Consider the following 15,353-nt stretch of genomic DNA (forward strand, 5'->3'; position numbering starts at 1 on the left):
CTGTGGACCTTGCAGCAGCGTGAGGAGGCGGTACAGGGGCCCATGGCAGATTAGGGGCCTGGCAGCAGCTATGGGAGGCCTGTAATCTGCCAGCATCCTATGACAAAATGGAACCCAGCAGCAGTGTGAGGAGACCTGAAAGTGGCACATGGCATGACACACTGTGGACCTGGCAGCAGCGTGCGGAGGCGGTACGGGGGCCTATGGCAGATTAGGGGCCTGGCAGCAGCTATGGGAGGCCCGTAATCTGCCACCACCCTATGACAAAATGGAACACACCAGCAGTGTGAGGAGACCTGAAAGTGGCACATGGCATGACACACTGTGGACCTGGCAGCAGCGTGAGGAGGCGGTACAGGGGCCCATGGCAGATTAGGGGCCTGGCAGCAGCTATGGGAGACGCCCGTAATCTGCCAGCAACCTATGACAAAATGGAACCCAGCAGGAGTGTGAGGAGACCTGAAAGTGGCACATGGCAGAGTGTGGCGATGGAGACAGCAGCAATGGGAGGCGGTACGGGGACCCATGAGACACTGCGGACCTTGCAGCAGCGTGAGGAGGCGGTACGGGGGCCCATGGCAGATTAGGGGCCTGGCAGCAGCTATGGGAGGCCTGTAATCTGCCAGCATCCTATGACAAAATGGAACCCAGCAGGAGTGTGAGGAGACATGAAAGTGGCACATGGCAGAGTGTGGCGTTGGAGACAGCAGCAATGGGAGGCCGTACAGGGACCCATGAGACACTGTGGACCTTGCAGCAGCGTGAGGAGGCGGTACGGGGGCCCATGGCAGATTAGGGGCCTGGCAGCAGCTATTGGAGGCCTGTAATCTGCCAGCATCCTATGACAAAATGGAACCCAGCAGGAGTGTGAGGAGACCTGAAAGTGGCACATGGCAGAGTGTGGCGTTGGAGACAGCAGCAATGGGAGGCGGTACAGGGACCCATGAGACACTGTGGACCTTGCAGCAGCGTGAGGAGGCGGTACGGGGGCCCATGGCAGATTAGGGGCCTGGCAGCAGCTATGGGAGGCCTGTAATCTGCCAGCATCCTATGACAAAATGGAACCCAGCAGGAGTGTGAGGAGACCTGAAAGTGGCACATGGCAGAGTGTGGCGATGGAGACAGCAGCAATGGGAGGCGGTACAGGGACCCATGAGACACTGTGGACCTTGCAGCAGCGTGAGGAGGCGGTACGGGGGCCCATGGCAGATTAGGGGCCTGGCAGCAGCTATGGGAGGCCTGTAATCTGCCAGCATCCTATGACAAAATGGAACCCAGCAGGAGTGTGAGGAGACCTGAAAGTGGCACATGGCAGAGTGTGGCGATGGAGACAGCAGCAATGGGAGGCGGTACAGGGACCCATGAGACACTGTGGACCTTGCAGCAGCGTGAGGAGGCGGTACGGGGGCCCATGGCAGATTAGGGGCCTGGCAGCAGCTATGGGAGGCCTGTAATCTGCCAGCATCCTATGACAAAATGGAACCCAGCAGGAGTGTGAGGAGACCTGAAAGTGGCACATGGCAGAGTGTGGCGTTGGAGACAGCAGCAATGGGAGGCCGTACAGGGACCCATGAGACACTGTGGACCTTGCAGCAGCGTGAGGAGGCGGTACGGGGGCCCATGGCAGATTAGGGGCCTGGCAGCAGCTATGGGAGGCCTGTAATCTGCCAGCATCCTATGACAAAATGGAACCCAGCAGGAGTGTGAGGAGACCTGAAAGTGGCACATGGCAGAGTGTGGCGTTGGAGACAGCAGCAATGGGAGGCCGTACAGGGACCCATGAGACACTGTGGACCTTGCAGCAGCGTGAGGAGGCGGTACAGGGGCCCATGGCAGATTAGGGGCCTGGCAGCAGCTATGGGAGGCCTGTAATCTGCCAGCATCCTATGACAAAATGGAACCCAGCAGGAGTGTGAGGAGACCTGAAAGTGGCACATGGCAGAGTGTGGCGATGGAGACAGCAGCAATGGGAGGCGGTACAGGGACCCATGAGACACTGTGGACCTTGCAGCAGCGTGAGGAGGCGGTACGGGGGCCCATGGCAGATTAGGGGCCTGGCAGCAGCTATGGGAGGCCTGTAATCTGCCAGCATCCTATGACAAAATGGAACCCAGCAGGAGTGTGAGGAGACCTGATAGTGGCACATGGCAGAGTGTGGCGATGGAGACAGCAGCAATGGGAGGCGGTACAGGGACCCATGAGACACTGTGGACCTTGCAGCAGCGTGAGGAGGCGGTACGGGGGCCCATGGCAGATTAGGGGCCTGGCAGCAGCTATGGGAGGCCTGTAATCTGCAAGCATCCTATGACAAAATGGAACCCAGCAGGAGTGTGAGGAGACCTGAAAGTGGCACATGGCAGAGTGTGGCGTTGGAGACAGCAGCAATGGGAGGCGGTACAGGGACCCATGAGACACTGTGGACCTTGCAGCAGCGTAAGGAGGCGGTACGGGGGCCCATGGCAGATTAGGGGCCTGGCAGCAGCTATGGGAGGCCTATAATCTGCCAGCATCCTATCACAAAATGGAACCCAGCAGGAGTGTGAGAAGACCTGAAAGTGGCACATGGCAGAGTGTGGCGTTGGAGACAGCAGCAATGGGAGGCGGTACAGGGACCCATGAGACACTGTGGACCTTGCAGCAGCGTGAGGAGGCGGTACGGGGGCCCATGGCAGATTAGGGGCCTGGCAGCAGCTATGGGAGGCCTGTAATCTGCCAGCATCCTATGACAAAATGGAACCCAGCAGGAGTGTGAGGAGACCTGAAAGTGGCACATGGCAGATTGTGGCGATGGAGACAGCAGCAATGGGAGGCCGTACAGGGACCCATGAGACACTGTGGACCTTGCAGCAGCGTGAGGAGGCGGTACGAGGGCCTATGGCAGATTAGGGGCCTGGCAGCAGCTATGGGAGGCCTGTAATCTGCCAGCATCCTATGACAAAATGGAACCCAGCAGGAGTGTGAGGAGACCTGAAAGTGGCACATGGCAGAGTGTGGCGATGGAGACAGCAGCAATGGGAGGCGGTACAGGGACCCATGAGACACTGTGGACCTTGCAGCAGCGTGAGGAGGCGGTACGGGGGCCCATGGCAGATTAGGGGCCTGGCAGCAGCTATGGGAGGCCTGTAATCTGCCAGCATCCTATGACAAAATGGAACCCAGCAGGAGTGTGAGGAGACCTGAAAGTGGCACATGGCAGAGTGTGGCGTTGGAGACAGCAGCAATGGGAGGCCGTACAGGGACCCATGAGACACTGTGGACCTTTGTAATATTAATTTTTTAATATCCAAACTTTAATTCGGTCTTTAGTAGTTTTTGAAATATATGCTGGCAGAATATATCCCCTATTAATTGGATGTGAATGTGAGGTTTTGTATTTAAGTGGACAGATGTGAATTATTTGTGTTTGAGTCTAGGTAATCAGTAGAGGTTTAAAGTCATGTTTTCTTTTAAAATACTCATGTAATGTATACCATACTGTGAATTCGTTTAATGAGTCTGAGAGTTTAAATTGTAGTCATAAATCATGGATTTTGACAGTTGTATGTAATATAAGAACTTCAGAAACCTTTCTCATAGTCTGTATGTCAATCATGATAATGACTTGGTGGTTTGAATGGGAACATCTGTTTCTATTCAAACTAGGAGTGATTATGGGAGTGGTTTAGAAGCCCGCGAATTTGAAACAAAGCTTAATGGGAGGATCTAATTTCTCATGCATTTTAAGTATGCAGCTTTTCAAACAACGAGGCAGAAGTTTCTCAGATAGACTACACTTCACTTCATTCACTCACACACACAGAGACATTCTTTTCACACACTCTTACTCAAAGCACATGCTTGGACAAAGAACAAAAGAAATTGAATCTCACATGGTCATTTCTTAAACTAGGCCAAGAAAACTTCTATCTAAGCTATGCAAAGGAACTACATTATTTCCTAATATCCAAGGCAATTTATTCTTTATTTTTATTTCATTTTAAGCTACATATGTCTGAATTTACTGTTTTTTATTGACTTTGTATTTTTGGTGTGTGATCAAATAAAGTCACACTGCTCATACTGACCTGGTTTTCATAAGGATTTCTTCCCACAACCATCTACAAGAACCTAGAAATATTAATAGAGTTTTTTCATAACTCTGGAAATCTAACATTATTGGCGTGTGCCAGCCATTCGATTTTTCCACGTTTTTTCAATTTCTCCTCGCTTCTTCAGAGGGGATTGAGATGAACTATTTCTATTGATTAAGCTTCGGAAAGATTGCAGAACCTGGAACGGAAAACGTTGGTTGTGGAGATCTGAGGATTCAAGTGGTGACCAGAAAAGTCTCTAAGTCAGAACAAAAGAGGAAATTTACTACATTCGGTGAGTAGAAAAATGGAATTTATTGATTCATTAGCTAATGAAAGTAAATTGGAATTTCAAGGTTTAGCTAGCCATGCTTCTGATACTGGTTTATGGAAAGCTATGTATGATCAATGTATGCAGGCTAATGTTGATATTGATAGCTCTAGATTTACGTTTAATAAGATGAAAAGAAAATTGCGTAACATTGTGAAGCTAGTTAGAGTTTTCAATTCTATGGTGTTTGAATTGCCAGAGAAAAATGTGGTTTGTGTTGTTCAGACAGATAGCAAAAATGTCTTACAGAGTACAGACATGCAGGATACTGTTGAATCCAATTGTGCAAATTGTGAAACTTTTTGTACCTATATTGAACATCTTGAGCAAGAAATTGAATCTCAAAATGTTGCAATATTAAAAAATAAGCAAATAGCTGTGGTGTCAAAGAAAAAACAATCAGAAACGGCCCAAGCTTCATTTATCCCGGACTCACCCAGGGGTGATGAGGAAGGCAGTGAGACTACTGTTCAGAGACAGAAATTACTTGCTAGAGCATCTAAGTTGAAGTTACAGATTCAGGATCAGTTAATGAAAATATTGAAGGATATACCAGCATATAACATGAGAGAAAATTCATTCCATAATTCCGATGTTTTTGAGAATTTTTGTGATAGGTTTCAATTAACTGATGAGCAAAGAAATCGCATTTTTGGGTTGTGGATCCCCAGTTTTATGGCTCGTAGGTTAGTCAAGACTCCTTTCATGAATGAGGATGATATGGAAATTCATAGCAATGCTACTGATAGACTACGACAGTTATTACTGTTCACAACAGGAGAGGAGACACCTAGTTTGGAAATTTTAGACTCCTTAAGAGCTACTATTAATGATGATCCATATGATTTTAGGATCAGATTTTCTAAGGCATACAGGATGATTTTTAATTTACAGGATGAGACCCCTGCTATGGTCAAGGATTTTGTAAAAAAATTTAAGTACCTTGATCCAGCATCTTTATTGATTGCTAATGAAAAGGATAATTTGGATGACGCTGCCTATATTATTGACAAAATTAGGAGACAATTAAAGCTAAATAATGTAAGACCAAAAATTGCTTTAATTGAGAATAATTATCCTAAGACTGACAGTCAGGATAAATTCAAGACAGGAAATGCTGCCCCCCGCAGGAATGACAGAGTAAGACAAGGGAATCAAAGACCACTCACTTGTTACTATTGTGCAAAACCAGGGCATTTGAAATGGCAGTGTAGGAAGTTTTTGAAAGACATTCAGATGAGAAATTTGGGTAAAGAAAATGGACTTATTTCTCCTGAACCGTCAGCTCCAATTCGTTCACAGGAAGTTAAGTCATCTTCACCCTACGCTCCTCTGATCAGAGAGATTAGTGAAATGTCAATTAGTAATGGAGGAAATGTGAACAACTCACATTCATCCAGTACTTCAAGACAGCCATTATTACCTTCACCATGACTAGCAAAAGAAAAGGAAGTTGAACTCCATTGTCTGGAATATGTAGCTCCAATTTTCTTGGACAAGTGTGGCCGCCCTTATGTAAAAGCTAAAATTAATGGACAGAAATCTTCTATTTTATTGGATTCAGGAGCCCAAATAAGTGTTTTAGGCATGAAAATACCAATTCCATCTAATGCAACAGTATGCACAGTTGTAGGTTTCAATGGAAAAGGTGATGTTCAAGCTAAAAAATGTAAAAATGTGTCTTTTGAAATACCAGGATGTTCGCAAATGGAGATAGACTTTTGGTATTGTCAAGGATCAGAGAACATTATTGGTGCTGATGTTTTGTCTCAAAGAGGGTGGATACTTGATTTAGCCAATGGCATTGTTTGGCAGGGCTCTGCTAATCGTAAGCCTATGGTAATTGACCCAACAGATTATTGTGAAGTCGGTAGCATCTGTTTGACAGAAGCAATTGATGCTGACTATAAATGGCCAGATACTGGAGATAATCTGGAATTGAAACAGTTAGTACAACTACACAAAAAACTGTGGAGTCAAGGTAAAAATGAAGCTGGACTGTTCAAAAATATTGAAGTTAATATTCAAGGCAAAGACCATCCCCCATTAAAACAATACAAGTTGCCGCCAGAATCTGATGAACCTGTATCAGTAATCATACAAGAATTTTTGGAACAGGGTATCATCAGGAAAGCTAATTCAGTTACTAATAATCCTTTGTGGGTAGTGGCAAAGCGTGATGACCCTAGTGCATATAGATTATTGATAGATCTAAGAATGCTAAACAAATACACTCCAAGTTGTACACCCATTGTGGCAGAAACTCCAGACATCATGTCACAAATAGATGCCAATGCGAAAGTGTTCTCTGTTCTTGACATTGCAAATTGATTTTTTAGTATTAAATTGGCTGAGAGTTGCCAATACAAGTTTTCATTTATCCACAAAAATGTCCAGTATTGTTTCAATCGTCTTCCTCAAGGCTTTCATTCTTCTCCATCTATATTTCATCAGGCATTAGCAAATGTTTTGTCTAAATTTTCTAGACCTGATTGTTTAATTCAATATGTAGATGATATCTTGCTTATGACGAATTCTGAAACTGAACACAGGACTCTCTTAGCAGAATTGTTTACACTTCTGCAAGATGAAGGTCTCAAGCTGAATACACGCAAAGTTCAGCTCATGAAAAATGAAGTAAAATTTCTTGGAGTTTTGATTGGTCCAGGAAAGAGACAGCCTTTACAGGAAAGAATTGAGTCTATTGCGTCACTTCCTGTACCAACAACATTCAAAGCACTGAGACAGTTTTTGGGTTTGGTAAATTTCTCTAGAGATTTTATCGAATCATTTGCAGAAAAAGCCAAACCATTGTATGATTTGTTGAAGTACAATGAGGAAAATGTATTTGGTCCCTGGACAGAAATACAGCAAAAAGCTTTTGAGATGTTGAAAAATGATTTGCAAACAGCTCCAGCTTTGGCTACTGTTGATAAGCAAGCACCATTTGCTTTGCAAGTGCATGCTTCAGAAACTGCAATCTCAGCTGTCTTGATTCAGAAACAGGGAGGAGTCTGGAGAAGTCTTGGATACTTCTCACGTCTGCTTACCCCAGTAGAGAAAGGTTTTGATGATTGTGTCAGACAACTTGTGGGAGTACATTATGCAGTAAAAGCAACAGAGCATATTGTAGGATTCAACAAAATTATTCTACAAACTCCACATAGCACTTTGAAGTTTCTTTTTGAGAAAAATGTTCCGGGAGTTTCCAACCAAAGATTTTCTCAATGGTTGTTGGCTCTATCACCTAAGCAAATACAGGTTGAACATAATGCCAAGTATGTCCTACCTCAGTTGATGGAATACAACGGGTTAGAACATGAATGTTTATGTGAAGTCCAAGAAACTTCCTCTCCTCTTTTCCGTAGAGAGGCAGAGAAAATTGATGAACCTGTATTTGTTGATGGTTCTAGATACTGTATGTCAGGTAATTATTACAGTGGATATTCAATTTGGTATCCAGAGCGTAATTATTCCATACAGCACAAATTGCCAGGACATTTTTCAGCTCAAAGGGCAGAACTTGAAGCAGTAAAAACTGTGTTGACATTAGACAAGGAAGAGAACAGAAGTCCATTAGTGATCTACAGTGACAGTTCATATGTTGTACGTTCCCTGACAGATTATTTACCAATTTGGAAACGTAGAGGTTTTGTAGATGCATCTAACAAAGTCCTAGTGCACAAAGAGACACTTGAATCAATTTTTAAGCTAGCAGAGGAAAATCCTATTGCCTATGCAATTGTAAAAATTCCATCTCATAGGAAGGACAATGATGAGATGAGTGTAGGCAATAGAACAGCTGATCTCTTAGCAAAGGAAGCAGCTTTACATGGAGTACCAGTGATGCAGTCTGAACCAGTCTCAGTTAATGTTGTTAGGAAGACAGACACACAGATTCCCTCCTTTGCAGAAGAACAGAAAAGGGATCCATCTCTTTCTGCTTCTCAGGTTGATCCAAAATTTCCCTTTATATGTGAATATGGAATTTTGTATCATGACTTAAACGGGTTTCTGCGTCCTGTTATACCGCAGCATCTACAGGTAGAATTTACAAAGTACAATCACGAAAGCTTAGGCCACATAGGTAAACAAAGATTGCTTGAAATACTCAAGGAAAAATTTTACTGGGACAAAATGGAAGAAACAGTAGACAGTGTAGTTCAATCTTGTCTAATCTGTGCTCAAGTGAATCCTCGACCAAAGGGTCAAAAACCTCCATTACAAAGAACTCCTCCAGCAGATGGACCATGGTCCACATTACAACTAGACTATATAGGACCGTTACCTACAGGTAAAAATGGGTACAGGTATGCTTTAGTTGTAGTTGATGTTTTTTCAAAATGGATTGAAATCTTGCCTGTTCGCAAAGATGATGCATTAACAACTGCTAAAATGCTAATTAATCATGTTTTTCCAGTCTGGGGTATACCAACAAACCTCAGTAGTGACAGAGGAACCCACTTCACAGGTAAAATAATGCAGGCAATGTGTAAAATCTTGGGTATACAACAGAGATTTCATGTGCCCTATCATCCACAATCTGCAGGTATTGTGGAAAGAATGAATAGGACTGTCAAATCAAGGATTGCAAAAATGTTATTAGACAGAGGAAATACTTGGGTTGATGCTGTACCATTGGTTCTGATGAGTGTCAGAAGTACAACATCTTCTGCAACACAGTATTCTCCTTTTGAGTTAATGACAGGAAGGAAAATGCGTATTGTTTTTCCCCATGAACCGTTCTTGTCAACGCCGCAAAAAGAGGCAATAGAAAAAACAAAGTGGTTACAGATGTTGCAAGACAATCTGAACACTATTGTACCACATGCAGCTACTCGCATGCAAAAAATGGTTCCTCCACATTCTTCTAAGTTCGAAAAAGGAGGACAAGTAATGGTAAAAACTTTCAGAAAAACTGGACCATGGCAAAGCAACTGGGAAGGTCCATTTGATATTTTGGATGTTCAAGGAGTAATGGTACAAGTGCAAAGACCTCTTAATTCAGTAAAAAATGCGCGCAGACAACAAACAATGTGGGTGCACAGTGACCAATGCAAATTGTTTATACCGAGATAATGATACTGCATTTCTTTTGCAGACATGGATTTCAATAATCCGGAAGAAACAAAGCATCGCAGATTCCAAAGAAAAATAAACATTACAACAAAAGAACATAAGGAAAATCAAAGCAGTAGAAAGAAAAGACTTATTACAGGATCGATTTTTTTCTTAGTGACAATGACAATATTAGTAATCTACAACATAAACTTTTCCAGCAATGCAGAAGTTAATAAGACTGAAGCCCTACATAAGAAAGACACTACACTTATTAGGAACAAAAGATTTTTTCCTAAAGACAGTAACATTAATACAGCTGAAGACTTGCTAGGATATATGTGCATAGGTTATGGGAGAACTTGTTGTTCGGAATTGTATTTCGTTCATAATAATGATATTGAAGTTAGAGCTAAAATAGAGTCTAAATCAAAATTTGTTAAAATGCAAGGATTTTATAGGATCAATAACGAAACTAGTAACTTTGAATGTAATTTATCCGATATGGGATACTGGTTAATAGTTTTAAAGGGAAATGAACCTACTATTTGGTCAGGAGATATTTCCATAGACATGTTAAATACTGGAAATATAGGAAGTTCTAAAACAGATATTTGGTATCAATTACAAAGTTATTCACACTTTCTTGATCCTGAACATTTGAATATTAATGGTAATGAAAAAGAGGACATAGTGAAAATATGGGATTTCCAAGTGACAAGAGCTTTGGTTCAAACTAAAGTCAAAGTAATTGTTACTGTGGTAGATTTGATTGTCCCAGAGATAAAAATATCTCCTCAATCATTAAGACTTGTAGAAGGAAAGGATAATCTGAATTTGATGTGTAATATACAAATACACCTACCTCAAAATTCATTATTAACTTGGAAAAGGAATGGTGAATTTTTGGGAAGTTTTCATGATAAAACTGATGTTATCCATAAAAGTATTTTTGGTAATTTGAACTGGGATAATGATAACTTTGTGTATCATCAAAACACTATATCAATTAATGATACAGGTATATATGAATGCTGCATATCAATAGAAAATTATCCAAAGAAATGTGTAAATACAAATGTAATTGTACTATCCCCTAAAAGAACGCAGTGTACGGATAAGAAATTTATTCCAGCCAGTCCCTTCCAAATTAACCATTTCCAGACCAGACTTCTGTTGAGAGAAGGAAAATTTGTTATTATAGTGTGGAACTTTAACATTTCAGAATGGAAAATCTCAACAAGGTTTCCACAATGTAAAGAACATCTGGTTAACATGGAATTAGGTATTGAAAGATGGTTTGGTACTGATATTAGGAATCCTCACAGGAATAAACGTGGTATAGTTGAAGGTATTTTAGGAGGAATAGGTACTATTGGTAGTATTACAAATAGCATGGACATTAGTACACTAAAGTCTGATCTCGAGACAGCCGGTTTAGTGGGAAGCAATAGTATTAAAGTACAAAGAAACTTGAATCAAATATTGGAAAATATGGTGATTAAAACAGCCAATATTATGGGTCCATCTATATTACACTTAGAGAATATTACTCTTAATTTAATGTCAAGTGAACAGCATTCCCATATAGCCAGAGCATGTTTAGAAATTCAGATGGAATATTCCACAAATTTTAAAATAATAGCTCAAGCTTTTCAAAGTGGAATAACTCCTATAGGTATTGTACAAAATTTACCAAGAGAGTATGTATATGCCATAAACCATACTGATCTGTGGGTAAATAAGTGGATTGGATGTTATCAGAACATATGCTATAGTTCTTCAATGATTCCTGTAGCAGGAAAAGAACAAATGTTGGTTCCAATCACTGTCTTGGGATTACCAGTTAGCAACACACAGTTACTATATTACCATCTGCAATATACAGATTTTGCATTTACTGATAATAATTTTGAGTTAGAACAACTAGATCTGTCTTCATGTTTACAATTTCAGTCTAAAGTGATTTGTCTACCTAATCAAGACAAAGGTATATTTCATTCTTGTTACCATAACCATACTCTATGTTCAGCAAGGATAGAAAAGGTTAAAACCACTTCTGAGTTAATCTCAATTGTAGATAAAAAGAAAGTTTGTTTTCAAGTTATGTCTGACTCAGAAAGGGTTCAATCCTTCTTCTCTTCTTGCACACATACAGAAAACTTAAGTCGAGGTTTGTTCTGTATAGAAGGAGATATTTCAGCAATAAGTGTTAATGGGATGAGAATGAATTTAACAAACATGCTTATGAAAAATATAAGTGCTCTTCCCATACAGTACAATATATCTCAAGTGGATGAATTCCCATGGAGAGATTGGGCAAATGTTATTCAAAAAGATGAAGGTTTACTGATAGCATTATCAGATGAACTTCAAAAAGCAGAAATATTATTTAAACATGAACAAGGGAGTTTAAAAGATATAGAACATGAATGGTCTGAATTTTCAGGTCATTCTTGGTGGTCAAAATTTAAACGTACTGTATCAATGTTGGGAAAAACTTCAATTGCATCTGCAGCAGGAAATATTTTATTACATCCTGTAATAATTATTTTTATTATTATCATATTATGTATTATATTTCAATTATGTTTGATGTGTAAAATGAACAGTTTCTATAAGCGAATTAGAAGTGAAATTAGGAAAGGAGATAATCTATTACAAGATATACTTCAGAGGAAACTACTTTCTGGTTATGCTGACTCAGTTACAAATAATGATACATTTGAGATTACTAAATCAAAACCTGAGTGTTTGTGATATAAATGATGTGTGCTTGTTATAAATTAATATGAATTTCATATTTCAGAGGGGAATGTAATATTAATTTTTTAATATCCAAACTTTAATTCGGTCTTTAGTAGTTTTTGAAATATATGCTGGCAGAATATATCCCCTATTAATTGGATGTGAATGTGAGGTTTTGTATTTAAGTGGTCAGATGTGAATTATTTGTGTTTGAGTCTAGGTAATCAGTAGAGGTTTAAAGTCATGTTTTCTTTTAAAATACTCATGTAATGTATACCATACTGTGAATTCGTTTAATGAGTCTGAGAGTTTAAATTGTAGTCATAAATCATGGATTTTGACAGTTGTATGTAATATAAGAACTTCAGAAACCTTTCTCATAGTCTGTATGTCAATCATGATAATGACTTGGTGGTTTGAATGGGAACATCTGTTTCTATTCAAACTAGGAGTGATTATGGGAGTGGTTTAGAAGCCCGCGAATTTGAAACAAAGCTTAATGGGAGGATCTAATTTCTCATGCATTTTAAGTATGCAGCTTTTCAAACAACGAGGCAGAAGTTTCTCAGATAGACTACACTTCACTTCATTCACTCACACACACAGAGACATTCTTTTCACACACTCTTACTCAAAGCACATGCTTGGACAAAGAACAAAAGAAATTGAATCTCACATGGTCATTTCTTAAACTAGGCCAAGAAAACTTCTATCTAAGCTATGCAAAGGAACTACATTATTTCCTAATATCCAAGGCAATTTATTCTTTATTTTTATTTCATTTTAAGCTACATATGTCTGAATTTACTGTTTTTTATTGACTTTGTAATTTTGGTGTGTGATCAAATAAAATCACACTGCTCATACTGACCTGGTTTTCATAAGGATTTCTTCCCACAACCATCTACAAGAACCTAGAAATATTAATAGAGTTTTTTCATAACTCTGGAAATCTAACAACCTTGCAGCAGCGTGAGGAGGCGGTACGGGGGCCCATGGCAGATTAGGGGCCTGGCAGCAGCTATGGGAGGCCTGTAATCTGCCAGCATCCTATGACAAAATGGAACCCAGCAGGAGTGTGAGGAGACCTGAAAGTGGCACATGGCAGAGTGTGGCGTTGGAGACAGCAGCAATGGGAGGCCATACAGGGACCCATAAGACACTGTGGACCTTGCAGCAGCGTGAGGAGGCGGTACAGGGGCCCATGGCAGATTAGGGGCCTGGCAGCAGCTATGGGAGGCCTGTAATCTGCCAGCATCCTATGACAAAATGGAACCCAGCAGGAGTGTGAGAAGACCTGAAAGTGGCACATGGCAGAGTGTGGCGATGGAGACAGCAGCAATGGGAGGCGGTACAGGGACCTATGAGACACTGTGGACCTTGCAGCAGCGTGAGGAGGCGGTACGGGGGCCCATGGCAGATTAGGGGCCTGGCAGCAGCTATGGGAGGCCTGTAATCTGCCAGCATCCTATGACAAAATGGAACCCAGCAGGAGTGTGAGGAGACCTGAAAGTGGCACGTGGCAGAGTGTGGCGATGGAGACAGCAGCAATGGGAGGCGGTACAGGGACCCATGAGACACTGTGGACCTTGCAGCAGCGTGAGGAGGCGGTACGGGGGCCCATGGCAGATTAGGGGCCTGGCAGCAGCTATGGGAGGCCTGTAATCTGCCAGCATCCTATGACAAAATGGAACCCAGCAGGAGTGTGAGGAGACCTGAAAGTGGCACATGGCAGAGTGTGGCGATGGAGACAGCAGCAATGGGAGGCGGTACAGGGACCCATGAGACACTGTGGACCTTGCAGCAGCGTGAGGAGGCGGTACAGGGGCCCATGGCAGATTAGGGGCCTGGCAGCAGCTATGGGAGGCCTGTAATCTGCCAGCATCCTATGACAAAATGGAACCCAGCAGGAGTGTGAGGAGACCTGAAAGTGGCACATGGCAGAGTGTGGCGTTGGAGACAGCAGCAATGGGAGGCCGTACAGGGACCCATGAGACACTGTGGACCTTGCAGCAGCGTGAGGAGGCGGTCCGGGGGCCCATGGCAGATTAGGGGCCTGGCAGCAGCTATGGGAGGCCTGTAATCTGCCAGCATCCTATGACAAAATGGAACCCAGCAGGAGTGTGAGGAGACCTGAAAGTGGCACATGGCAGAGTGTGGCGATGGAGACAGCAGCAATGGGAGGCGGTACAGGGACCCATGAGACACTGTGGACCTTGCAGCAGCGTGAGGAGGCGGTACGGGGGCCCATGGCAGATTAGGGGCCTGGCAGCAGCTATGGGAGGCCTGTAATCTGCCAGCATCCTATGACAAAATGGAACCCAGCAGGAGTGTGAGGAGACCTGAAAGTGGCACATGGCAGAGTGTGGCGATGGAGACAGCAGCAATGGGAGGCGGTACAGGGACCCATGAGACACTGTGGACCTTGCAGCAGCGTGAGGAGGCGGTACGGGGGGCCCATGGCAGATTAGGGGCCTGGCAGCAGCTATGGGAGGCCTGTAATCTGCCAGCATCCTATGACAAAATGGAACCCAGCAGGAGTGTGAGGCGACCTGAAAGTGGCAAATGGCAGAGTGTGGCGTTGGAGACAGCAGCAATGGGAGGCGGTACAGGGACCCATGAGACACTGTGGACCTTGCAGCAGCGTGAGGAGGCGGTACGGGTGCCCATGGCAGATTAGGGGCCTGGCAGCAGCTATGGGAGGCCTGTAATCTGCCAGCATCCTATGACAAAATGGAACCCAGCAGGAGTGTGAGGAGACCTGAAAGTGGCACATGGCAGAGTGTGGCGATGGAGACAGCAGCAATGGGAGGCGGTACAGGGACCCATGAGACACTGTGGACCTTGCAGCAGCGTGAGGAGGCGGTACGGGGGGCCCATGGCAGATTAGGGGCCTGGCAGCAGCTATGGGAGGCCTGTAATCTGCCAGCATCCTATGACAAAATGGAACCCAGCAGGAGTGTGAGGAGACCTGAAAGTGGCACATGGCAGAGTGTGGCGATGGAGACAGCAGCAATGGGAGGCGGTACAGGGACCCATGAGACACTGTGGACCTTGCAGCAGCGTGAGGAGGCGGTACGGGGGCCCATGGCAGATTAGGGGCCTGGCAGCAGCTATGGGAGGCCTGTAATCTGCCAGCATCCTAT

General features: G+C 43.3%; 1 protein-coding gene across 1 annotated transcript; it reads left to right on the forward strand.

Annotated features, from left to right (window-relative positions):
* The first annotated feature begins 4,192 nt into the window (after nt 1-4,192).
* LOC149431623 (uncharacterized) lies at nt 4,193-13,025 on the forward strand. Its single transcript, XM_089665460.1, has 2 exons — nt 4,193-4,365; nt 9,503-13,025. The coding sequence occupies exon 2, from the start codon at nt 9,505-9,507 to the stop codon at nt 12,217-12,219; it is 2,715 nt and encodes a 904-aa protein (XP_089521586.1). The 5' UTR covers nt 4,193-4,365; nt 9,503-9,504; the 3' UTR covers nt 12,220-13,025.
* Nucleotides 13,026-15,353: the final 2,328 nt, after the last annotated feature.

Source organism: Staurois parvus, unplaced genomic scaffold (genome assembly GCF_062004578.1).
Source record: "Staurois parvus isolate SC_StPar_1 unplaced genomic scaffold, SC_StPar_1.0 ptg002198l, whole genome shotgun sequence".
NCBI classification, from domain to species: Eukaryota; Metazoa; Chordata; class Amphibia; order Anura; family Ranidae; genus Staurois; species Staurois parvus.